Raw genomic sequence first — 25,428 nt, 5'->3', positions numbered from 1 at the left:
GCCACCAGACTACAGCGTCTTTGCATGAATCCACCCCACGGTACATTCTCTCTACCGGTCTACGGTATCACACTATACGCTCTACGCACGTCTGAGTGACCAAGGAATACTCTTTGTCAACCTCTAGGTACGATGATGCCATTTACACTTCTGGTTTCTGTAACGGACCACCGTTCTATCTCACATCCCGAAACTCTCTCTGTGTGTCTCTACGCGAGCAGAGGGCCCTTTTTACTTAAAGGAAGTTGGTAGTGAGGAGACAGAGCTCTCTCGACCATCTTGGTTCTGTTTTGTTTCCATCATGTCTGGGATCGATGGCAATCGCCGAGGAGACGCTGAAAACGCGGCTGTTCCCTGGTTCAAACGCAGCGAGGAAGACATCGAATGGATTTTCGCAGACCCCCCTACCACTGAAGAAGGTTCCACAGATCCCGCTCTCTTTGGCGCGTTAAACGCTTCACTCTGTCGTGTCCAAGTGCACCCAGAACTCGTCGCCTGTTCACCAACAAAACTCATTTTCTCTCGCGAAAAGCACAAGCGCTCGCGGCAGCTCCCGCTGCCCTTTTCGGCCGAGTCGGGAGGTGTATATACACACCGGATCGGCCGAGCATTCTCGGGACTGTTTCTGCGGCCGTTCCCTCGATTCTGCAGCATTTTCTTTGATTGTTCCACGACGACATGGAGTTCAAGCGCCTCACCTCCAGACGAGGCGATTGACCTCAGCCTCCAGTCAAAATCCCGGGGTAAATGCATGCAGGGTGTCTTTTCGTATCTCAAACCTGTGCCGCGGTGGAGTTATGCTTTGGAGAATAGTGTGCAAAGTTCGTTGCATCGAGCTTCAAGGACCTCTCCGGCGAAGGAATGGCACACTGCGAGAGAGGGGAAGAAAGCTGAAAAGATAAGAGTTCCTGTTTCACCAACCGCTTCTCTCTTTGGTGGCTGCGCGCCCGCGGGGCTTTCCCAGCCGACTCATGGACCTGAGTGACTCTCCTCCGGATTTTTTTCGTATGCGGTCGGCTTGTCTCCCTCTGGAATGTCTCCACTTCCTCGCGCGTGACTTCTTCGCCCACACCCGTCTCACTTCTACTTCTCTGAACACCAATCGTATTCCTCTTCCCCTCGAAGCCTTCCGTCTCTCGCTCTTACTCCCAGTGAGTCCGCCTTCACCATGGTGGCGCTGCGGCTCTTCCACCCGCCGCGACGGAGAGGCGCCTTCTCCGAAATCTGTTCCCCTGTTTTCTTCCTCTCGCTTACGAGGCAACGCCGTCAGCGCGATGCCTCCCTTTCTCTCCTCTCTCTCCGTTCTTCGCTCTCTCTCCGGATTCCCCTGTCTCTGTCTTCCTTTTTGTCTGCTTCTTCTGTTTCTGGATGCTCCCTGCCTTCCCGGTCTCTTCCTGAGTTCGCTTCGCGCTCGGCTGTCTCCTCCGCCGGGTGTACGTACACCCAGTGTATCCCCTCGTCCCGCCTGCAACGCCGAGGAGCGTCGACCGCCTCTCTCCGGGCTCTGCACGAGTCGGCGGAGTCTGCGCGCGTGCGGCGCGTAGCTGCGAAGCCTTGCAGTGCCTCGGTGGTTTGTTCGCTTTCTTCTTCGTCTTCGTCAAGTCCAAGTAGATCTCGGGGCTTGCTCTCTTCTCCAGTCGTATCGGGAGAGAAACACCCCCGTTGCGGCGTGGTTTGGGGGAAAGAAGCGACTCGGACGCTCCGACAGGCGTCAGGAGGAAAGATTCGCCTGTATCGCAGCGAAGCAGAGATGACAAACTCTTTGCTGATGCATTCGACCCTGCCGCCTTTGAGAGATGCAATCGCATCTTCCCAAGCAAGCGCAAATGAAAAACGACAAGTTTGTACGGGATGCGATTCTCTGTCGCGCGCGCTCCTCTTTCGTCCAAGGCATTCGTCCTTCTCCGTGCTTGGAGGCGGCCCTGCCTCGCGTCTCTTTTCGTCCAGCAAGCCACCGGGAACGGAGGACTCCACGGACTCTCTGCCGGGTGTACGTACACCTTCGTCTTCTCCCGATTTGCCTGAGGAAGGTTCGGCGCCGGCAGGCAGCGCGGTCATCCGCCGCCCGGAAAAAGACATCAGAGTTGGCGCAGGTGAAAGTTTAATCGAGGCCATGGTGAGCGCAGGTTTTGTTTCACATTTTAATGCAAACGTATACGTATACAAATATATTTACATATATATATATATATATGTGAATACATTCATATAGTAGTTGTGTATGTGAATACAGGCATGTAAGCGTGAGCATATGCATATGCATGTCGATTCGTGGCGTGTGCTGAGGGAACGTTTTCCTTCGTTTGAGAGGTGATCTGGTGGTGTTTGTTTCTGTTTCTTTGTCGTGCGTTTCCGTTCCTTTCACTTTGCGTTTTCTTTTCGGTTTTTTCTTTTCGCTTTTTTGATTTCGGCCTTTGCTTTTATGTCTTCTGGGTTTTTCCCCACTGTGCAGGTGGAGCAGTCTCTCAAAGAAGCAGAAGAGAAGGCCCTGCATGCGCGTCGCCACCAAGGGATTGAACTCTACCCTGGTGAGCCTTTTTCCTTCAAGAAACGGAAAAACGAAACACTATCCAGCAGCAGGCACTCACAAAATGCATATTATATATATATATATATATATATGTTTAAACGAGGTCATGTATATATACATGTGCATGTGCGGTAGACACATGCATGTGTACATACCTTCTCTCTCTCAGCGTATATATATATATATATATATACGTTTGCTTTTTCTGTATTGATTTACGAATGCGCCCGTACATTCATATGCGCATGCTGCGGCTCTACATACACATGTGTGTATATACTCTCTCTCAGTAAATATACACATAACCCTGTATGAATTTCCTTTACAGATCCGTGTGGGTGCAAACTCTCTCCCTCTCTCTATATATGTATATATATGTAGATATGTACATATGAATATATGTGTATATGTATATAAATGCATATACGTCTATATATATATATATATATGTATATATATGTATATGTATATATGTGTATATATGTATATACTGGGTACATGTCTGGTTTGCATACTTGCATACAAGGAGGCAGACGTGTACAGGCGGCGTCCGGTACCTGTGAACTTGACGGGCGAACTGGTCTCGCATGGTGATATGTGAACGCGTATGCGTATTCATGTCTCCACGAAAGTGTGGCATTAAATGTAAAGGAAACTGCATGCGTTTGCGTGTGCTGTGACTGCCGTCTTTCAGGGGGGCCAGTGGACCGGTACGGACCTCCGAGAGATCCGAGCACGCTCCTGCTGGAGCCGCACAAGCTGACGAGAGAAGAACGGTGGTTTCAGATTTTCTTTGTCGGTCAGTCCCTCGGAGTCCTCGGTTCCTCATCTTGTTTTGTCTGCCTTTCTCTAGAAGAGTCCGCACAGGCACCGAGGCTGTGCGTGCGCCTGCAGGGTCTTTGCCTCGCCTTCACTCAGTCTTTGTTTGGCCCGCCAGGTCTTCCTTTACTACGTTCTTCTCTTGCTTCTCTCCCTACTTCCTCGCGCCTCTCCGCTTCTGTTGTTGTCTTGCTTTTCTCTTCAATCTGTCTCCTCTTGTCGCCTTCACTTCTCTCTCTTCCCTCCCTTCGTCTTTTGCCTTCCCTCCCGGCCTTCGCCCCTGCCTCCGCGATTGAGACTCACCTTCGCATCGCTGGCGTTGTCACTGCGTTGCTCTCCCCCGTCTCGTGCCGTAGTCCTCTCTTTTCTGCCGTCTGCTTCTCCGTGAGGTTCACAGCGTCCTGTCGAAGAGAGCAGCGTCTTTGCGTCTCGCTGTCCTTTGCATCGCAGCGGCTCCGTGGATTTTCTTCCTCTGCATGCTCTCGGCGCCAATCCTGCTCGCCCAGTACCACGTCAAGAAGCTGGGCGAACGCGCGTCTCTCGCGTAGGTCGTCTCCTTTCTCTCTTCGTTTTCATCCTCCTTTTCTTCTCTCTCGCGGGTGTTGTAATGGTGATGAACTTGCGTTTAACTCCTTCCTTGACAACTCGGCAGCCGTCCAGTCGATTTCGCGAGGCAGCCACCGCTGCGTGAGCCGCTGGGGATAGAGCGCGGCGGAACTGGTAGCCTCTCGGAGGGCGTTGGCAGGCGTCTCTGTCTTCTCCGTCTTTTCTCTCTTGTCTGTCGCTCCGCCTCTCGCCTACGCGCGTGCGATGTGCTGCATGCGGAGAAGCAGATTGGATTTTCCTCGATTTCAACGAAGACAGCGAGCTACTCTCCAGAAAAGAGGAACTTCGCGGTGGCGCGTCGACGCTCGCCAGGCAGCGTGTGAAGAGGAAGGCACAGTGTCTCGTTTCGCTTTCCTTTTCGCTCTCTCCGGTCCTGTCCGTCTACCTTCGGGGAAAGCTGAACTTCCTCCGGTCTCGCTTGCCTCCGGTTCGGCCTAACGTGTGTGTCGAGAGACCCGACCTAGCCAATGAAGAATTCCACAACGGCCAACAGTCTCCTTTGTGGTTGACGAAACGCAGGAGTCTTCTGTTGAGACTCTCTTCTTCCGCCTTGCACGCTTGTGCTGGAGGGACGGTGGTCCCTTGCAGGAGGTGCTCTCAGCTCCTCCGAAAGAAGAACCTTTCCGATCCAGCCTGGGTGTCGCGGCAACGCGGTAGCAGCTTCTGCTGCAAGAAATGGATTGCTGGCTAACGAAGGCCGGCTGTCTGTTCCCAAGACACAAGTGTACACGCAGTCCATCTTCAGTGACCAGAGGCTGGGAGCCTGTGGGAGGATGCTTCTGCTCTTCGAAAGAGCAAAGGAATCGAAAAAAGAGGCGGCGTTAGAGGAGACTCTGCGCCTCAATCTCGCCCACCTCTGAGACTCGTCAATAGCTCCTGTCTCTGCGTGTCTTCTGTCTTCGCTCGTTCAGGCGGCAAGTGGCTGAAGAACTCATGGAGACTTCGGACGCGGACTTCTTTCGTCTCTGCACCTTCCAGGACCTACGGGAGATCGTCGAGCAGCCGCTGCATGCTTTTCTTTGTTTCCTGCACCCCGACACCATTTCCTCTCAAGTCGTCGCGCCTCTCCTTCGAGATGTCGCTTCTCTCTTCAAGTGAGCAAAAAACGCTCTGTCACCGAGATGTCGTGGAACGTCAGCTCCCCCATAACAGACGCTTCGACGAAACGCACACACACCCTGTGTATATATGCATATATATAAATATATGTATATATATAAATATATGCAATGCATATATATAAATATATGTATATATATAAATATATGTGTATATATAAATATATGCATCACGAAAGGCCAAGACAGGGATACACGAGTGTGCATATGCATGGTTATGTGCATTCTTTGATGCATGCTTCATTTCGAGTGAGGATGCCATTTGCCTGTACCACGCTGCGCGCTCGCATCTCTTCCTGTACCCTCCATACGTGCATGCAGCGAAACGGCCTGCGCGTCGCGCGACGTTTCGCACGACCGTCGACGCGTTTTCATTTTATTCTCTTCAAATGCACGTCCGCCTCCCGTGATGTCTATGTCTACATCGGGGGTCTTCTAGCCGTGCACTGTGGCTTCTCCTCTCTCCACTGCATCCTTTTATCAGTGCCGTCAACGTACATTTTATGTCTACATGTAGATGTAGATATCTGTGTCCTAATACATCTACCTATCTATCTTCATCTGTGTCTATATGTATACATGCATATCGACATGTCTTTCCCTCTCTCCCTGTATGTGCGTAGAGACAGATTTCGCAAACCGCGCTTCACCTTGCTGTTTTCGTTCAGGCGTCTGGGGATTCGCGCGAGTGTAGCGCTGGTGGATTTGTCTGCGGGAGTTCCGGAGCGCATGCAGTCTGAACTCCCAGCTGCGCTCGCGCCACACGGACAGCTGCTGCTGCCCTTCGCATTCGGCGGCCAACAGGCGGCGGTCGTGGACTTTGCCGAGACTTGGACGGCGGCGGAAATCGTCAAGGCAGTCGCAGCCGAAGTGCCTGGCGCCCAGGCGGCGATGGCCCACACCCAGGTACGAAACAGGAGAACTCTGGCGAGAAGAAGAGACGGGAGGAAGAAGTCAAGAGTCTCCAGGAGAAACAGAGGTAACTGAAGACTGAGCTGGGGCGTGCATGCGCGTGCCAACATTTATGAATGTCGGTGACCACGAGCAATAGCCGTATCTATACATCTATACCAATATATATACATATATATATATATATACAAATATATACATATATATATATATATATACATACATCTATACCAATATATACATATATATATATACATATATGTATATACATATATATATATATATGTATTTATATACATATATATATATATATATATATATATATTTATATATGCATGTATGTATGTATTTAGTACGTTGTGTAGATGAGATGTGTGGGGTGGAGGAAAACATCTTCTGTAGGATGAGATAGAGGGGAGGAACCGACGCGTTTTTCCGATCTTTTTTCTGTGGGCCTCAGGAGCTGGACGACATCTGCGAGCAACTCAGCGACTGTCTCGTCTCGCTGGCCTTTGTTGACGGAGACAGCCGCGCCTCCGACGCCGCATCTCCAGCATTTCGTAGCTCTAGAAACGACCCTCTTGCTGCAGGTTCTCATTCTGCAGAGAGCAGTCCTTCGTCGGCAACTGACGGAGACAAGGAGACACGCGAGCGAATCGGAGGCGAGAGAGACGCGCTGTTGAACCCCGTCGCCCGCGTGAAGGAGCTCAACTTAATCGGCGACGGCGGCCGCGAGGCGCTTCGGAAGTGCCAAGACGCGAGAGAAAAACTTCGAAGTCTCGGCGTTCAGCAAAGCCACTAACGCCGACGCATCCGGCTCACTCTTCTATACGCTCCTCTGTGCATGTGTGTATGTATTTATTTTTATACACATGCGTATCTGTATGCGCGCACAGACCGACAGAGAAAGAGAGAGAGATGGACACGGCTCTGCACGCATGCACGCCTATCTGTCAATATATATATATATATATATATATATATATATATATGTTTGTGTGTCTGTACACGTATCTGCATGAATGCGGATATGCATATATATATATATATATATCAAATATGTATGCAGGTGAGTGCCTGTTGCATGTTTGGGGATGGTTGGGAGGCCCGGGAGAGAATCGGGGGATGGCTTCGAGACGTTTTAGGGAGGAGCAGAAGAATACGCATCGCGTACGTAGAGACTGCCTCTGTTTAAGCCTATTTTCGACTACACGAGGCAATCTGGAATTCCTTCTTTTTGGCCTAACGAAGGCCAGCGCAGTTGCTTTAAACCTCTGCAGCTTCCTCCGAATTCAGGCTGCATCGTCTTGCTGCGTTTTTGCCTCGCACCCGGCGGCGCGTCGCTGCCGATCATCATTGGCGCGTGGATGCATGCAGTGTGTGCGTCGCTCCCCGAGTAAACATGTCTCTGCCTGAGACGACAGCGCTCGCGCTGCACGATGCTGCGTTGCCTTGTCCTCCTCTTTTATCTTTTTCTTCTCTCGCCGCTTCTTTCCGGGTTCTTCCGATGCTTCTTCTTTCCCCCAATTCGTTCCTTGTTTCTTCTCTGCTGCAGCTTCCTTCTCCGTGTCATCCTTCGCCTGTTCCAGTCGTTGTCTCTCTGCCGCATTTCGATTTCATGGCCTCCTCCCCCACAGGCTGGCACTGTCAATCTGCCTGCGTAATGGTCTGCATGCAGCGAAACTCGACGAGAGACCGGGCAGAGAGAATCCCCACTGCAGACCTTTCGACGCGAGTTTGGACTGTGCGTTCGATGTCTGAATTTGACCTAGTGAGCGTTCGAAGCTTCACGGCTCACTGGCCAGAGAGCCTGATTCCACGTTGACCTGCTACCCTCTCTCCGTTGGCATAGAAGCTGCGCCGCGCCGAACAAGCGCTGTGCTGGAAGGTCCGCCCGCTCCAAGTCTCCTCAGAATCTCCGTTCCTTTGTCACTTCTCGGCACCAGGCTTGCTTCCCATTCCTCTCGTTTAGCAGGAGCTAAAAATGACATCTTAAATATTTGGCGTATAATCTTTTCGGCCCGTTTGAGAGTATCTGCTCAACCTTACTCAACCTGGCTTTACAAGTGAATTAGCTCTGATTTTCTACTCGATTTACATGTAAGCACAGAGCAGCTTCTCTCTTCTCCGAGGTTCCTCGCTGTTTCCTTCTCAAAGCGTCTTCGGCAGTCGGCCGTCACACCACTGGCCTCGCCTGTTAGTTCGGCGTCCATCGGGGGGAAGGGGGGGGTGTCGGTGCATGCATTCACTGGGTGCGGCAGCTGCATGCACTCGCTGCATGCACCCTTCAAATCCACTCACTACCTTCGTTCTAGAGCGTTGTTCCAGATGATGTCTGGCGAACGGCGCTGGACCCGCATGCGCTCGGAAGAGGCGCGACGTTGCCCTCTGTCCCGAGTGCATGGAGTGCAGGCGCAGAAAGAAGTCTCATATAAGAGACCAGACAGGCTCCGCGAAGTCGCGAGTTTACATTTCCAGCGGTGGTGTGCGCTTGCAGCTAGACAGATGTACAGAACGACCCTACTGCATATTTGTCCATTCAAATACGAACTGCTTTTTGCATGTACGCTTACATACGCATGCTGTAGACGTACTTCTCTCTATAGAAAAAAGCATGCAAGTTCACTCACGCTCTGTATACATGTATATAAAAAAAAATGTGTATAAAAGCATGTTGCTTGTCTATGGTACTGAGACTGTCGAGAAGCAGTGTGAAGATCTGGCGTACGTGAAGTGTAAAATAGAAAGCGTAGACAGATCCTTACAAATCGACGATTATTGAAATGAATACTGGATTGACGGTGTTAGGTAGACTTCCAGGAGAGGAGTCATTAATATAGATAGTCCTGAGTTATTTGACAGACCGCTACCAAAATTACTATCACGACGATAATTTCCCACTCGAATGCTCTCGACCATTCCATGTTCTGTTTCTCGGACTCCCAAGCCCGGCGCATGCAAACGCGTTTGACTGCGCATCGGACGGTTCCCTGAAGTGCTTCGGAGGCGGTTCGGAGAAGAACGCCTTAAGAAAGGATATTTGTAACCGAGGGCATAGAGCTGGAATCACATCGTCCGCGCCAGGCTGTCCTTAAGCGTGTGAAAACGAGGAAAAGAAGTTCCTGTTGTGTTCACCTGCCCCCGCTTCTGTCCTTCGAGGAAGGCACTGCTACCGGAAAACTGAGCCTGAAGCGGGGCGTCTGCCGCGCATGCAGTTTGGCCAGCTGCGTCAACGTTCCGAGATTTTGCACGCTAATGTTCCCTTTACAGAGGCAGCAACTGCTTTCACGAAAACGAAACGTCTCTTCAGAACTACATGGAAACCTCGATTCAGGACAGCCTGACAGGCAGACGCATGTCCTTCATTGTTTACACAGTGATATCAAAAACCAAGAATTCCTCTCTTCCCACACACAAATCGTATATATACATGTATTTACATATATATATATATATATATATTTATATATATATATATATACATTTACCTTTATATATATATATATATAGATTATCTACGTAGGCCAGTATATCAGTAGACGAGGGGCTTTAAGGGCAAATGTCCAGAAGTATGCGCACTCTTCTCCACCTCCACTCTTGCATTTGTACCTGTTAAAAAGACACTTTGAGAAGTCCTCTTCTTCACTCACCCTTCTCAACCTTTTTCTTTTCGTCTTTACCCTTCTCGCTTTCTGCCTGAGTTGCTCGCTCTGTATTCATTCTTTGCTCTGTTTTCCTTTGTTTCCCTTTTCTCAGTTCCCCGTTTCTTCTGCTCGAGTTTTCTTTTCCGATTGTGCATTCGCTCTTCTCCCTCGATTGTCTTCTCTCTTCGTTCGCTAGAGTCGGCCGCACCCCCAGCCGTGTCTCTGTCCTCCTCCGCTCGAACTCGTTCACCCGAGGAAAGACCTCTGTGGAAACGTTTTCTGCTGCATGCAGCGACGCCCGCGCGCCTTCGCGCCTAGAGGCCTTCGCGCGGCTACTCCGCATTCTCGGAGGCCAGTAAGTGCTTGGCGCCTTCTCTCTGGAGACTCGAGTCTTCCTCGTTTTCGGCGTCTGTGGCAATTCTGCGCGAGCGAGAAGAAAGCGAAGGACGAGATCGATAGGGCAGGAGGTCGAGGAAGAAACAGCGCGAGCACCCCAGGCGCGGGGCCTTCGCCACCCCGACGAGCAAATCTGCGGTTGAAAACATCCTACGAAGGAGAGAAACGAAACAACGCACGAGTTCACAAAGAGGAATGGGAGCAGAGACTGGCAGTTGGAGAACGGAGAGAGACAGTGCAACACTCTGCTGGATAGAACGAGAAGGAGGAAACTGAGGGTGGGCACCATGCGCGCCGACAGATTCGGTGGCGGCCATAATCCCGTCATTCCACTGGGAGGGACATCTCCACAACTGCGTCTTTAGAGACATACACACACATTCCCTCACAAACTCAAAGAGGAAGAAATGTCGACATGACTGCGCGTAGACGCAGACAAGTGGAAGCGAACGGAGCGTTGCTCGAACTCTCGTTTGCCATTAGATGCTTTTCTTGGAACTGGGAGACTCTGCATGCAGCGGAAGGTCTCCGACAGAGTTGCAGAGGCATCCGTGCAGGCACTCAGGTTTCAGCCGTTTAAAGGTCACCACGATTACTTTTGTCTAACCTGCAGCGGTTCCAGAACACCGGGAAACAGACTGAACTGTTTGAACCGTGAAAACGCGGTATCCATGTTCTTTTTTTCTTTCGCACTGGCGAATGCACATGAAAGTCACTTTGCGTCGACAACACAGTCGTTGTTATTTTGGCACAAAACGCGGAATAGCACACGGTGCGCGCCTCAGTGCCGGTCTGTCCCTTCACCTTGATGCGTCTCCACCGTCTCCCTTCTCTCTTCCTCCACGGCCTCCGTTTCTCTCCCGCTCGCTGAGCCTTGGTTTCCCCTTGAGTCAATCGGTGTGCCTACTTGTCTTTGAGGGAGATGAAGAGAACCTGGAGGCCGGCCTGCGACGGAAGGCGGCGCAGGAGACGCGCCAGGGCCTGGCGCCGATGGGCGTCGAGCGGTGCGTCGACTTCGTCAAAAAGTAGGAAAGGTAAATGCGGAGTAAACGAGAGAAGCGCGAGCACCAGCGACAGCGCAGCCACCAAACGCTCTCCCCCACTCAACAGATGCAGAGGCAGCAAACGCTTCCCGGGAGGCATGCACAACAGCGAGACGCCGCTGCGAAAAACACGCAGAAACCCACGGACATACGCGTATTTATATAAGTATATATATATATATATATATATGAATTTGAATATAGTGGTATCATTATATGTGTATGCATACATATGTATATATATATATATATATATATATATATACATATATATATACCAGCAGATGTAGATATGTGGGTAGACATAGCCAGCAATATAAACAATGAGAAATGCGGAATGCGACATAGGTGGAGAAGCATCAACAACGCAACAGTTACAGTGGTTGACAGAGACCCACAGAAACGCATAGAGCGATCATTACACATACATATATATATATATATATATCTCTTGAAGACCTTCCCTGCGAGCGTCCCTGTCTGTTGGAATGCCAACGCTGCAAAGCTCCTGAGACTCGCTCTTCTTCTCCCTCGAGTTCTGCCCCCACTTGCTGTTTCTCTCCCTAAGAAGTTCCCTGATCTTCTCGGTCCCGTCTCTCCTTTCTCTGATTTTTCTCCTTTCATGAATTCCGTCTGTCTCTCTCTCTCCACTTCCATTAATCTCGCTCGAATCCCTTTGAGCGGTCGTTCTTGATGCATTTGCCCTGTCCTTCTCCGTTTCTCACTATCTCTTTCTCTTCCATCTGACTGATCTCTTTCTTTGAATGGAGTTTCCCTCCGGCCGCACGAGCGACGCCGCTCTCGAGTCCGAGTCGCCTCTTTCACCTTTCTCGCTTGCCTCACCCCGCGAACGCGTCGTCTTCCCGGTCTCCGCGAGGTCTCTCTAGGTCCAGGTAGGCGCGTCCGCCGACTTTCGCGAAGCCGGACGTCGCGTCGTCGAGGCCTGCATCTTTGCCAAAGGTCGTGGTGGTTAATTCGCGAAAGAAGACGTCAACCGCGACTCTGCAGTGGTGGAAACACACCGCAAACCGCGCGTTGCGCTCGCGCTGTAGATCCGCCAGCCGGGCCGCCGCTGCTCTGCTCACGCGCTGGACTCTCTCGAGTTCTGCGGAGATCTCTGTCAGCTGTTCGCGAGTCTTCTTCTCCTTCTCTCCAACCTTCAAATTCGGAAACAGAGACCGCAGGTGCGCTCCGCGCCGCAGCAGCTCTGCCTCCTGGGTCGCCGCCGCCTCCAACAGCCGCGCCGGGGTGTCTTTGTGTTGTGAAATAAACTGTACACGCGGAAAAGGCAGAGAGCAAAACGGACAAAGAAATGGAAAGGAAAGAGGAAAGCGGGGCAGTGAAATGACACACAGGGAAGAGCGAAGGGGGGATGTGAACAACGAAATGAAACGAAGATGAAAAAGGAACGAAAAAGGAACCGGAACGAGGCGAAGTGACTTGACAAAAAGCATGACAGAAGGATCACAAGAAAGCAGAGAAAGAACCTATCCTGTGCCCCCTGTGGGCAAATCAGCAGCGCGAGTTCGAACGTGCATGGAAAGACCGTTTCGCTTGCTTTAGCGAGTCCTTGAATGACTTTAGAAACTACACCTTTTTTTCAAAACAGAGTCCCCCCCCCTTTCTGACCTCGCGTTTCTCTGCAGCGAGTTTCGAGAAATCAATCACAAAGAGTTTCTCGTCTTCGTCCGGACGCTCTTGTTCTCTCCGTCGGTCGCGGACTTCGCCTTCTCCAGTTCCCTCGCCTTCAGGCGCGTCTCTCTCGCTCGCGTCGCTGCGTCGCCTTCCCGCAATATCACCCGTCCTTCTCGGCGACTCTGCTGCGTCTTTGCTCTTCTTCGAATGACCTCTCTCTTCGCTCGGCGCGTCAACGCTTTGCGGCTCTTCGTCTTCACTCGAAGAGTCCAGGAAAGCTCTTCGTTTCTCTTCTCTGTAGACCCACATGCGGACGTTCCGCCAGGTGCCTGCAGCGAGAGGGACTCGCATGCCTTGCTGGTCAGCCTGACGAAGAATCTGCATGCTCTCCATCGTCTGCTGTCTCTGCCTCCCCGACGCCGCCGCGGCCTCTCGAGACAGCCGCTGCTGCTCGAGCTTGCTGGCCTCCACGCGCTCCCGAATCTGGAAACAAACGACCGGCAGGAGAGGCGCCTGCGCTGTCTACGCCTGTCCCCTAATCGACGCCTGGCACCGAGTGCACCGGCGGGCGTTGCTACTCTCGGCAGTTCTTCTGCAGTCTCCCTCCCCGTGCGACTCTGTTCGGAAGACACGAGCCGCAGTCCGGCTGGCCCGGCATCAGTAGAAAGCACTCGAGCCTTCTGTGTTTCACACGCTCCGGCTTAGACTGTCGATCGATGACAAGACACCACCCAACTCGTCGCCATCCGGCGATTCGGAGACCGCTTCTGTATCTGCCTCTCGCGCGAAATCGACATCCTGTACCCTCTTCTCCACCGGTCGTCCACTTCACCTTTCCACCTCTCTCGACTTATGATGAAGAGTTCGTCGCGAGCGAGCGGAAGGGCCATAGCAGAAACCCCCGTCCAACGAACCGAATTTTGTATGTGCAAATATACACACAAAAATATGTATATATATAGATATATATAGATATATAGATATAGACAGAAAGAGAACTGCATGTCGCTTTGTACATGCAGTGGGAACGCTGCAAACCTTCGAAGCCCCACACACCGCCAATCGACCCCCCACATGTATATATACATATATATATATATATATATATATATATATGTATAACCACGGAAACACGAATTGCTCACCTAGTTTCGCCTTTTTTCTTCCCAAGTGCTTCCACAGCCATGCTTCACACTGTGGCGCCATCTATGCGTGATTCCTGCTCGCGTCCATCTTACCTTTTGCAAGTTTTTCTCGTGTGTCTGAAGGTCTTGCTGGGCGTCTCTGGCCTCTGCAGCTGCCGCCTCCCGTTTGCTGTCTGCGTCTTCGACGTCGCGCTCGGTGAGCTCGAGTTGCTTCAGCAGGCGCCTCTCGTCTTCTTTCTTTTCTTTTTCGTCTTCTTCACCCTTCGCCTCGGTGCTGCGTTGCAGCTGCGCCAGGCGGTCGCCGCAGTCCGCGAGCTCTGCCTGCAGCTGAGTCTCCTGCGCATGCAGTCCCGTCAGCTCGGCCTTCAGAGCTTCCACGCGCTGCCGGCGACGCCGATGTTCTGCGAGGACGTGCCTGCGCCCAACCGCCGCGTCCAGCTGGGCAAAATGCCGCTGCTGCTGCTGCAACACGGTCGCGTGGATCTTGAGAAAAGAAAAAAAAGAGAGAGAAAAGGAAAGGTCAGAGAGAGAAAAAAGGAAAGGTCAGAGAGAGAAAAGCGAGGAAGAAAGAAAAGAGATGCGGGCGGGAAGAACGAAGCTCGGACGACGAGGAAGAGGATGAAATGATAACAAAGAGACAAGGTAGGAGCGCGGAAGGAAACAGAAAAGATCAGGCAGTGGCAAAGAGCGAAAGAGGAAGATGGACAGACGCACGAAGGTAGCAGTCAAGATAGGAGGAGGAAAAAGAGGAGACCAGAGAGGAGGGGAGGAAGAGAAGAGAGGACACAGGAAAACGTTAAATCACACATTCGAACGCAGACGCCATGTCGTTACAGTTGAACGAAGAGTCGACGCACATGCTTATGATTACGCAATTATGAATACTTACATGTCAAAGTGCATGCATGCACACACGCCTGCCCTAGTATATCTTCCTATATCCATCTGTCTACATGTCTCTTTAGATATCTGCATCTCTTTATGCCTGCATCTATTTATCTATATAAAACTCTCTCTAGACATCTCTCGACATGCCTGTAGCTGTCCTCATCATCTACAAATACATATACACATATACAAATATATGTATATATATATACATACATATATATATACATATATATATGCATATATATATATATATATATATATGTAGGAATATATTTGTAAAGATATGTGTTTAGACCCGTCGACATTGACGGGACTCGCTTTTGATTGTTTACTTCGTCGAGCGCCTGTTGCTTGGCAGTGAGTTCTTGTTTCCGAGCTGCCTCGCGTTCGCGGAGCTCCTGCAGTTGCTTCTGCATGCGATGCAATTTTTCTTGTTTTTCTTCCGCCTGTTCCTCCCATACGCGCGCCTTCGCCTGCAGCTGCACGCACTGCCGGTGGAGGAGGTTGAACTGCGCTGTGCGCTGTTGCAGGCGCTCCGCCGTCGTCGTCTGAAAGCAACAGGAGCAACGACGTGGATGAGCCGAGCAACCGGCGGCGGAGGACGAAGAGAACAGGAACTGAGGAATTGAAAAAAGGAGAGAACGTGAACGGAGGAGAGACGAAGGAGAAGGAAGGCGAGAAAAGCGAGAAAAAGAAGAAATGGAAAAAATAAGAGGGGCTGGGTATACCGGAGACGAAGACGAGACTCGTGGAAGGGAAGAAGAGACACAAAGCGACTAGACAAGCCGGGAGCAACAAAACGAGATTCGACGAGAGGAGGGAGGAGGAGAGCCGACCAGAAACGAGGAGCGAAGACACGCGAAGAAGCAGATAAAAGAAGAGAAGCAGAGACAGTGACAAGAAATAGAGACAGGCAACGATCAGCGAAGGAGAGAATGGAGAGACACAGCAGCCTCGCCGTCCTCTCGCTCTTTCGACTCGTGTCTTCGTGAACGCAGATCATGTCCGATCAAGACTCCGGCAGCGCCGCTTCTCGTTTGTCATGTCTCTTCTTCTCCCGATCTGTCTGTCTAAGCTCTTCCTTTCTCTTCAGTCTCTCACGTCGTCTCCCTCTCCGCGTATCAGCCGTGTGTCAGATTCCATTGTCTTCTCGCTGTTTCATCATCTTCTCCGTTCCCTGCTCTCCTGGCGTCTCCGTTCTTTCCGCCCGTTCCTCTCCCCCCTTCCGGTTTCCCTCGCTAACGTGGAGCTTCTCCTTTCTCGCTTTCTCTCCTTCTGTATCCCCCTTTTTTGTTCCTTCTCCTCTCCTCTTTCTTCTTCTCTCCCTCTCCCTCCCTTCGTTTCCGCCAGCGTCTCCGCGGACGCCTACCTCAGCGTGTTCGAGAGCCTGGAGCTGCTCCCTGACTTTCTCGACGCGCTCGAGAAGTCGGTCCTGCTGCTGCGCCTCCCAGCGCGCGGCCAGCCGCCCTGTGAGACCCCCCAGGTCGAAGGCAATGACGCCGCCTCTCTGCAGCTTTTCTCCGTCCAGAGTGACAAGCCGATACTTCTCCACAGACGCATGCGCGCGGCCGAACCGCAGCTCCCGCGCCACGGCCAGCGAAGGCACGATGAGACAGTCCGACAGCAAAAACTGCACGACGAAAAAGCGAGAAAGGACAGGGAGACGTGCGAGAGAGAGGAGCAGCGCTGGCGGAGCAACGAGCGAATGGAGGGAAGAGAAACAGAGGCGCGCGCGTCTGTGACAGAAATCCCGCACTGAAAACGGTGCATCGATGAATGGCGTGGAAGGACGAGACAGAGCCAAAAAAGCGTGAACGAAAGGAAAAAAACTGGTAACAACTAATGACAAGAAGCAGTGAGCGACGTTGCTCAGCTTGTCCCCCTCTTCTGAATGCTTTCGCTTCTCTGCATTCAGCAAGACACCGACCTTTCGTCTATCGTCTCCACAGTGCCCTTCCGTTTCTCCTATCTCAAGCCATGTCTCGTTCCATTCTCTCTTTTTTTCACAACTCTAGAACTCTACCGCAAGTTCGTGCTCTTTTCCGTTTGATGCCTTCCTCTCTGCGCCTCCGACGCCTGCCTCTGTGCGCCCCCAAACGTTCTCTCGCTTGTCCGAATTTGCCTTCGTTCTGTGACCGTCTCGTTCTGTCACCTGGTAGACATGTCGAAAGCGGTCTTCGAAGGAGACGCAGTCCACTGCCCAGCGGCAGCCGGGCGGCAGCGCGTCTGCAGGCGGCGGCGGCAGAAGGGTCCCTCCTTCCTCCTCCTCTGTGTCTTCGCCTCCTCCTCTGAGTTGCTTCTGTCGGAGTGTCTCGATAGGCAGAAACTCGCAACTCCCCAGGCGTGCAGTCTTCAAGTACTCAATGCATTTCTGCAGCAAAACGCATCAGTCGGGATTTACAAAGACAGCCATGCCTCAACGCGTTCCGTCGCACGATCTCTACTCGCAACACGCTCTGGTCCACAGGCTCTCTAGTCGTCATGTGCCTTAGATCCCCCCTTGTGACTTCTCTCTCTCCTTCTCTCTCTCCTTCTCTCTCTCCTCTTCCGCTCTTTCTCCGCTCGCTCTTCGTCTGTTTCCCTCGCTTTCTCGCTTCCCACTCGCTCCCTCGGTCGTCTCTTGTTCTCTCTCTCCTGCTCCTTCCCTTCCTCTTCTGTTCTTCTCACCAGCGCGAGAGCGTGCGAGTCCACGAGGAGGCTGCTGGCCTTCGGACCCAGCGCTGCGGCGACGGCCACCGTCAGGCGTTTGCTTGCGGGTCTGCAGCACTCCAGGGCGGTGCCATGAACGCCTGCATGCGACACGTGCTTCTGCAGAAGCTTACAGACTTCCTTCTCCTGCAACAGGCGCTTCGCGTCCAGCTGCAGGCTGCGCTCCTGAGCCAGCTCTTCGTGCAGCGTCGCCTGCAGTCGCAGCAGCGACTCCCGCTGCTCCTGACTTGTCTGACAAGACATAGTGCAGACAGCGAGACACACGGCCCTTCGGCGACGCACGGGAAAAGGCGCAAGCGACACAGAGACAGTGGAGGCACGCAGCAAATGCGCTGCCGGGCAGAGACGAGCGGAAACGGGAGAAAGCGAGGTACGACCTGAAACCGCGCGCGCAGGCCTTCGAACCGCACAGAGAATGTCAAGTCCCGAGTATCGCAGTCGGAGTGGATACATGGAAAACTGAAAACGCGAAGGGACGAGAAAAACGCACTCAAAAAACAAATCGTCGTGAAAATGGGCTTCTCCTCGACACGCCGCCCCACACAGATTCTTAAGAAAACACTCTGCATGTATATATATATATATATATATATATATATATATATGCATTTATATATATATATATATATATATATATATATGGAAGACAATGCAGGTTCGTGAAGGGTCTGTGTTCCGGCCTGCTTCACGTGACACGAAGCTTCGGAGTGCTTCGCTCCCTCTTGCGCCTCTCTCTACTTTCTCTGTTTCTCTCCTTTCTTTTATCGATGGCGTCGATTCGCTGCATGCGCAGGCACTCACAGAGGCGAGGGTTCGCAGATCTTGAAGACTTTCCTTCGCATCGTGCGCCTGGGCGAGAAGCCGCTGGAGAGTCTCCGCGACGTCTGCGGCCTTCGTTGCCGCCTCTCCGTGCAGATCTTGGACTGTCTCGACACTGCGCTGCACTTCCCGCTCCTCGCGCTGCAGCTGTACGTACACCCAAGAGCGGCCAGAGACAGAGTCCAGGCGAGACGCGAGCGACAGCGTCGACACAGAGAGGAAGGCGCTCGGATACAGGAAGAAACAGACAAGTATAAAAATGTAGATGTGCACGTAGGAAAAAAACGTAAGCGAGATCGCGAGGTAGTGCCACACTAGATATAGACGTACTGAATAGATAGAAACAGAAACAAACAGATCCACAAACAGATATAGCCAGTCAGATATATATATATATATACAGATAGGCATATGCATAGCTAGAGGTATAGAGATGTAAGTAGATAGGTAGATATGGATACATCAATAGACAGACAGATACAGATACATAGATTGTGAGGATTAGAGAATGGGGTACATAAAGGAAATCGATAACACTGACTCTGCACGACTTTCAGGAGGACGGACGCACAACGTGGAGACACAAAAGGACATTGCCTTTTTTGCAGATCTTCACTTTCAGAGCATTCAAACCTCAGAGACTACTCAAGTGGAGATCGCACGACATCTCGCTGCATGCTGATTGTCTTCCCTTCGCTCTCCGTTTGCCGATGTTTCTTAGTTTCAATTGCAGCTTCTTTCCGAAGGCGCGCATTTGCACCATCTCAGAGGCTGACCAGGTCGAGCGCATTTCGGAGGGCCTTGAGTTGCTCCTGGTGGCTTCGGATGCTATGCTGCTGAAGCGCATGCTGTTCCTCCCATTCGTCTTCGAGCGTCTCCAGAAGTTTCCGGTTTTCCGGTAGCAAGGCGGCGGCCTCCTTCGCCTGCTCTGCCTCCAGCTGTGCCTCGGCTTCGCGTCTCTTTTGCGCCACCCGAATAAGTTGCGTCTTCAGAGCCTCTTCGTAGGCGTTCAAGTCCTCCCGCTGCGCGTCCGCCACTGCCTTCTCGCGCGCAGCAGCTTCTCGCGTCGTCTCCAAGAACTTCAGTCGCTCCATAGTCGCAAGGTACGCCCCTCGCTGCAGACGCGACACAGAGAAACGCGCGGGCGGGTGTGACATGCAGGAGCGCAACGCAGTGAAACAGCGAGACGTTCACTGGCTGACAGTTTCGCGGGAGAAGCGAAGGGAACGTACAGCACACTACATCCCCGGACATCCAACGCGACTGCGCGCAGGGATGCAAGTCGCAAAGAAAAAACACAAGTAAACACAGTCAGACGAGACAGTTCCTGTTGACTCCATATGCGCGCAAAAATTCGGAAAAAAAGTATATATATATATATATATATATATATATACAGTTATATGTATATATTACTATATACTTATATATAGTAATATTTGTATATATATTTAGAGTTTTACATATATATATATATATATATATATATATATATACTTTTATATATTGATGTATTTACGTGTACTTACATGTTTACATATATCTATATATGTTCGCATATTTGAATGTATTTATATATAGAAATAAATGCATGAGGGGGTAACGCAGTCTGTGGGTTTGCAGCGAGTTGAGGACTCGTGAAAAGAACTGCGGCTAACAATGAAGAAATATGCAGCTTGGCAGACGTTGATCAAAGGAGAGAAAGGCACCGAGACTCGGTTGAACAGAGAGTCAAAGACATAAAGCGAGACATAGACTGGGCGTTAAGAACTGCACGCGTACACATCTCGTCTGACCTGAACCGTGTATCACTTCCAGGGAAAGATTTGTGGTGTTTCCTTGTTTTGCTTTGCAAACATGTTTCGGATTTCCCTCGCAGCACCCTCTTCAAGTGCTCTTCATCTCGTTACTCAAGTGTTTCCTTTCTCTGTTCGCGTGATCGCCCCCCCCCCCGCGTTTTCGTCAACATCCCCAAGCAACTCAGCCTCTCCACGAGAGACTACAGAGACAAGGAATCATCTTTAACGTTGTTCCAAGACGTTCCCCACATCACCCTGATGGTGTGCGCTGCATGCATTTCTGGTGTTCAGTTACTTCTCTGTCTCTTCCTGTCGGCTGGCCGGCTGCGCACAAGGCTTGCATGTCCCTCTTCATTAATCTAAAGACTTGTTCAGCATACAGTGGAACGCGCAGAGACCCACACATCTCTGGGAGCCGTCTCACCAACTGATTGCTGCGTTGCGTGAAGTTCGCGAGAGAGTCCTTGGCTTTTTGGACGCGCAGGAGCGCGCCAACTCTGCCGCGGTCTGCCTGCTGGGCCTCTGCGAGGAGCGCGCCAAGTTTCTCCTTTTCTTCCGCCTCTTCTACATGTGCGCGATGCTCGTTTGCTTCCTCTTCCGCCCGCAGCGTCTCCGCGACCAGAAGGCGGAAGAGGAGAAGCTCGTCCTGCTGCTCCTTCTGGAGAACGTGAAAGCGGACAGGAAGCAAAGCAATGAAGGCACTGGCGAAGCAGGTGGACGGAAGAGCGAAGCACAAGGAGAAAAAGCTCCAGGGAGACAGGAGGGCACTGAGGCAGCTGGGCGACGGCTCCACTAGGTGAGGAGAGGTCCAAGATTCAACGCGCCGCGCATGCATCCAGCGCGTGCGGTGGATAGACTGGGTTGGCAGGGTCGCTGCGTTCGTTTCTGTATGAGGGAACTGCGGAGTTTCTTCGCCATCGGTGGCTTCGTGTCTTCGCGCTGGCGGTCACCGAGTGTCTGAAAAAGGTTTTTCACCTTCCCAAGATCAGGCCCGGTGATCCCCATGTGTCTCTTTACAACGGAGACGCAAGTACGAAACGCACACGAATTTCTTCTCTCCATCTGTGCACTGAAATGGGTCCTCGGGCGCTCAGGGTAGACGCGACCGTGTACCTGAAACTCGGAACTTCTCCTTCACTTCGTTGCATAGCTTCTTGCCTCACTTCGTGCTTGGGATCAGGCGCAACGAGAACACCAAGCATCCTCCGAAAAACGCGGTCGCGCTGGTTCTTGCGAGACCGTCTTCAAACTCCTCAATACAGATTTACACAAACTACTTCACTGGAGACTGCGTTACCCCGCTGCGTTTTTGCCCTGCACTGGCTGGCGCATCCTGCACCCACCTGGAGTTGCTGCTCCTTTTCATATGCATCTGCCTCGCCTTTCTGCTTCTTCAACACTTTCATGTCTTGCTCGAGCTGAGAACGGCGAAAGAGAAGGCGACGCGCCTCCTCGCGGGCCTCCGCCACCGCCTTCTGAGCCTCCTGGTACGGCTCCGCCAGTTCGGCGCTGTATGGACAGAGTACCGCGCACTCGTCGGGAAGCTCGCCGTGAGACGGCAGCGCGAGCGCGCAAGCAGCCACACACGTTACGAGGCGTTGAACACAAGTGTACAGACGCCGGGAGGGGCACGCGTACCGAGTGCAGAAAGCACGCGTAAGAAGAAACGCGCGCGGGAAGAAATGGCTTTCGGTTCTGAATTTAAAGGGACAAATAGTGGCCTAAAGATGCGTTTTGATCTCACCTCCCAGAGATTTCCTCGACGAGGCCCGCGAGGCCTTGCGGACTCTTCGTCGCCAGGGCATCGATATGCCCCTGGAAGATGAGCATTGCCTGGAGTGTATGTACAGTGCAGCCGCAGTGTCTCCGGAGCGCGCCGCGGTAGTCCTCGAGCGGGACCGAGGCGCCGTCTAGCAGGTAGCTGCAGTCGCCAGAGTGGCTGACTCGCCGAGTGAAGGATATCTTTTCTGGCAGCGGAGAAGCAGCGGGCGCAGGTCCCCGAACAAAGTGGAGCGTGACCGACGCGCTTCTGCATGCAACAGTGGAAACAAGGCGCGAGTCGATGCAGAGGGGGGAAAGCCCAGAAATGCAGAGCCACTGTACTGCAGAGAGACTGCGTTGGGAAGGAGAGAAAGACAACGCTGCAAATGCAGCGGGGACCCATACGTCGGAGCGAACCAGCGGTCGTTCCGAGGCGCGCCTGCGCGAAGACAAGCCCAGGAAGAAGACATGCAAAGACACCTCGCTCGGGTGGATCGCGCGACTCTCAGGTGGCGGGAGGAGTCAAGTGCGCATGCAGCTTTGGCGGATTGGCCTTCCAAATGTACAACGTACCGCGTCTTATCACGGCGGCGCGGGACAGGAAAACAAGCGACAGCGTGCAGGGCCAAGAGGAGTGTCATTGCAACGCGTGAGTAGGAACACCGAACGAGCGACTCCCTTTTCGCGCCTCAAAAAGACCAGAAGGTCCTTGTGGAGGATTCAAGGTCAGCACTCACTTTTTCTCGACGCCAGAACTGTCGTCTGCATGCAAGTCTCCGTCCACTACCTCCTTTCTGGTCTCCGAGCCTGAACGCTCTGGGGCCTTGGCCTCACTTGCGTGAATCAACTCGACGAGACGAGTGCACCGCAGCTGCTTGGCGTTGACGCCCAAGGCGAAGCAGATTGCGTCGGTTAAGTTGCTTTTTCCTAGGAGACAAACGCGTCCAGAGCAGCCAAGAAGAAGAGTTGAATGGTAGAGCCGCGGATGCGGAGCCTCTCAGACGGCTCTACGAGCACGTGAAACGCTCTCCTAGACAATGGCGCAGATGTGAACACAGCTGGAGTAGCTGCGAGCGTGCCCTTCGCTGCTGAGGCCCTGACAACGCGGACCCCAGATGTGTGGGCTTCTAAAAGAGTAGACGAAAGGCAGAACAAGCAGTCGCGAAGGAGATGAACGGGAGTAGCGCAGCAGCGCACGGCGGGGAGGCAGTTACGGAACACTACACGGGCCGCACAACAGAACTTGGATCCGGCAAACACACACATTCAAGATCTAGACCAGGAGTCTAACTCGCCACACACGCGTTCCAGAAGACGGCGGTTTCTGGAAACCCAGGCATCTCGTTCGACATATGTAGAGCCTCTATCAGGGGAAAAGAGCTGCGTGTTTCCACAATCTCAACTCCAGACAGGGAACGCTGATCGCGAGTCAGACGAGACACCCAACAAGCGACTGAACGAGCGAGACGACAGCCTCCGGCGTGTGCGTCCGGCGGGGTGTACCTACACCCGAGCGGTTACCCACAGACAGGCGACCCTCATAGTGTACCTGCGCCATTTGGGCCGATGACAGCGACGGACCCATAGAGGGGTCCCACCACATGGGTGCCTTTGTAGCTTTTGAAGTTTTCAAGGACCACCCAGCGGAGACACAGACGACCCCCCTGTGTGCCTCTCCGGAAGAGGGCGCCGAAATCGAGCGTGGCGGAAAACGGATCGGGAGCAGCGATGCTGTCTTTGGACCAGATGCCTCTGCCGAGGAAAGGCATGCCAGGTCGGCGACTCGCGAGCGCTTGCTCCATGAGCTCCATCAGCCGGGGACCCTGGGCCTCGGCTCTTCGGCGTCGGGAGGTGCTGCCTGGCGCCGCAGAGCCTTCGCTGCGAGGCACCAATGCCAGTTGCGGCTCTTCGTTTCTCGAGTCTTTCGCAACGACTCGATCGTGGCTAGTCTCGCCATTTCTGCTCTCTGAACGCCAGTCCAACTCCCGCTGCTGCGGAGTCGCGGGGGAAACCAGCTCGAACGGCGCTCCGCCTGGTGTCGAGACAAACGGGCGACTGGCTGCTGGAGAGTCACTGGAACTGTGTGCGTCGTTGCGCTTCCAGTTCAGCCCACTTTCTTCGCCGTCGGACATGGTCACTTCCGCCATAGAAACTTCTGACGGGGCGTCTGCAACGGAAGCGGGGCACTCGCCGTCGCGCTCAGACTCCAGCTCCGTCCGCGAGTCTCGACCCGGTGACGCGTCTTGCAGAGTCTTCCGAGACGGCGCGTTTTCCCGCGACTCGGACAGCAGCGCCTGCGTCGCCGCGAGCGCGATGGTGCGCGTTCGCTTCATTTTCCGCATGAAACTTGACTGGCGTACGCGAGTGAGCGAGAAACTCAGAAGAAACGGCAGACATCCGAGTTTGAGCAGAGTCGGCGAAGGGAGGCAGTCTACCCAAACGGGCTGGCGGGAAAGCAGATCATTGTTAGCGGCGATTCCGCGAGAAGAAGTGACACTCTACGGAGCAGAATTTCTTGAGGGGGTATGTCTTGATGGCCGTCTAGGGCGGACCCGGTGAAATTGAGGAGAGAGGAACGTTCCGGCGACACCACCACGAAAAAGGCAATGATGAGAAGCGAAGCAACTGGAGAGAAGAGCCTCAGAAGCGCCGATCAGAAAATACCGCTGCAAGTGTTTTCCTCAGAAGGCATCGTATTGGCTGTGTGAATGTGGCACGCAAACATGCATGCACACTGAAGCACAGCCGCGTCCGTCCCGTGAAATCCAGAACAAACACTTTCTGGCAGGAACGCCATCCAGAAAAGAGGACGTCCATCGACCACATTAAAAAGCAAAAGAGTGGCGACGCGAAATTTCCCGTTTGAGCTAAAATAGTATCATCAGGACACGAGACACAAAGTCGGTATGTCAGTGCATGAAACGCATGTGTGCGTTTAGGAGGGCGGCAGGGGGGGGGGAGGACGCATGGTAATAGCGTGTCTCCAACCCTGAAGGCACAGAATAAGTCAAAAAAAACATTTGCGGTCTTGGCTCGTGAGCCGACGACTCTGAATCGCTTTTCCCCCTGGAGTCCAGGAAAGCCTGTTTTGTTGGAAAGGCGTAGGTAAGAAGCTTTCGGTCAAATAAACACGTTCACGCAGAATGTGCTCGCAAAAAGGCTAGCCCCGTCATCTTGAGAGACAAGAGTATGTCACGCTTACAAATACACAAGAAGGGTTCTGTGCTTGGGTTCCAGTTCGAGAGTTATTCCTGCGGCTCTGGTCGCGTGTTTTCTAGAAACGTTGCAATCCCTTGCATGAAAAAAGACGAAAAAGTGCGTTGTCGTAGTGTCATAAGCTAACTGAACCTTCGATGAGCGGCCTGCAGCCGGCGTGTTGTCAGAATCGGAGGCAAAAGAAAGCCCTCTGTCGGGAACTACGTTGCGACTGCAAGTATTGTAAATAACTTGGCGAACGTTTTGCAACCCCAAATTCGCTGCAGCTTGCTAAGTATACAGGGGACGGGAGCGACAGATCGCGGAACCTTGCTTGTCAGGAAATAGAGCTGAGTGTGAAGTGCAATGCGCTTAAGAGTAGAAGCAACAAGCCACCCACAAGCTA

At 52.5% G+C, this 25,428-nt stretch overlaps 2 protein-coding genes across 2 annotated transcripts; one reads left to right on the top strand and one right to left on the bottom strand.

Moving 5' to 3' along the window:
- The first annotated feature begins 683 nt into the window (after window positions 1-683).
- On the top strand, window positions 684-7,990 carry TGME49_288710 (hypothetical protein). Its single transcript, XM_002368270.2, has 7 exons — window positions 684-2,116; window positions 2,453-2,528; window positions 3,225-3,329; window positions 3,800-3,893; window positions 4,867-5,049; window positions 5,742-5,979; window positions 6,446-7,990. Exons 1-7 carry the CDS (start codon window positions 1,169-1,171, stop codon window positions 6,785-6,787), a joined length of 1,986 nt encoding a protein of 661 aa, XP_002368311.1. The 5' UTR covers window positions 684-1,168; the 3' UTR covers window positions 6,788-7,990.
- Window positions 7,991-9,507: 1,517 nt separating this feature from the next.
- Window positions 9,508-24,550, bottom strand: TGME49_288700 (RecF/RecN/SMC N terminal domain-containing protein). Its single transcript, XM_002368269.2, has 16 exons — window positions 23,377-24,550; window positions 22,565-22,754; window positions 21,811-22,095; window positions 21,410-21,575; window positions 20,491-20,724; window positions 19,044-19,382; window positions 18,250-18,414; window positions 17,407-17,679; window positions 16,892-17,110; window positions 16,109-16,369; window positions 15,072-15,287; window positions 13,942-14,331; window positions 12,698-13,186; window positions 11,912-12,339; window positions 10,933-11,187; window positions 9,508-10,175 (listed from the first exon to the last, which is right to left on the bottom strand). Exons 1-16 carry the CDS (start codon window positions 24,167-24,169, stop codon window positions 9,962-9,964), a joined length of 4,917 nt encoding a protein of 1,638 aa, XP_002368310.1. The 5' UTR covers window positions 24,170-24,550; the 3' UTR covers window positions 9,508-9,961.
- Window positions 24,551-25,428: the final 878 nt, after the last annotated feature.

This window comes from Toxoplasma gondii, chromosome IX (genome assembly GCF_000006565.2).
Source record: "Toxoplasma gondii ME49 chromosome IX, whole genome shotgun sequence".
Taxonomy (NCBI): domain Eukaryota; phylum Apicomplexa; class Conoidasida; order Eucoccidiorida; family Sarcocystidae; genus Toxoplasma; species Toxoplasma gondii.
This window is presented reverse-complemented; position numbering and strand designations above follow the sequence as displayed.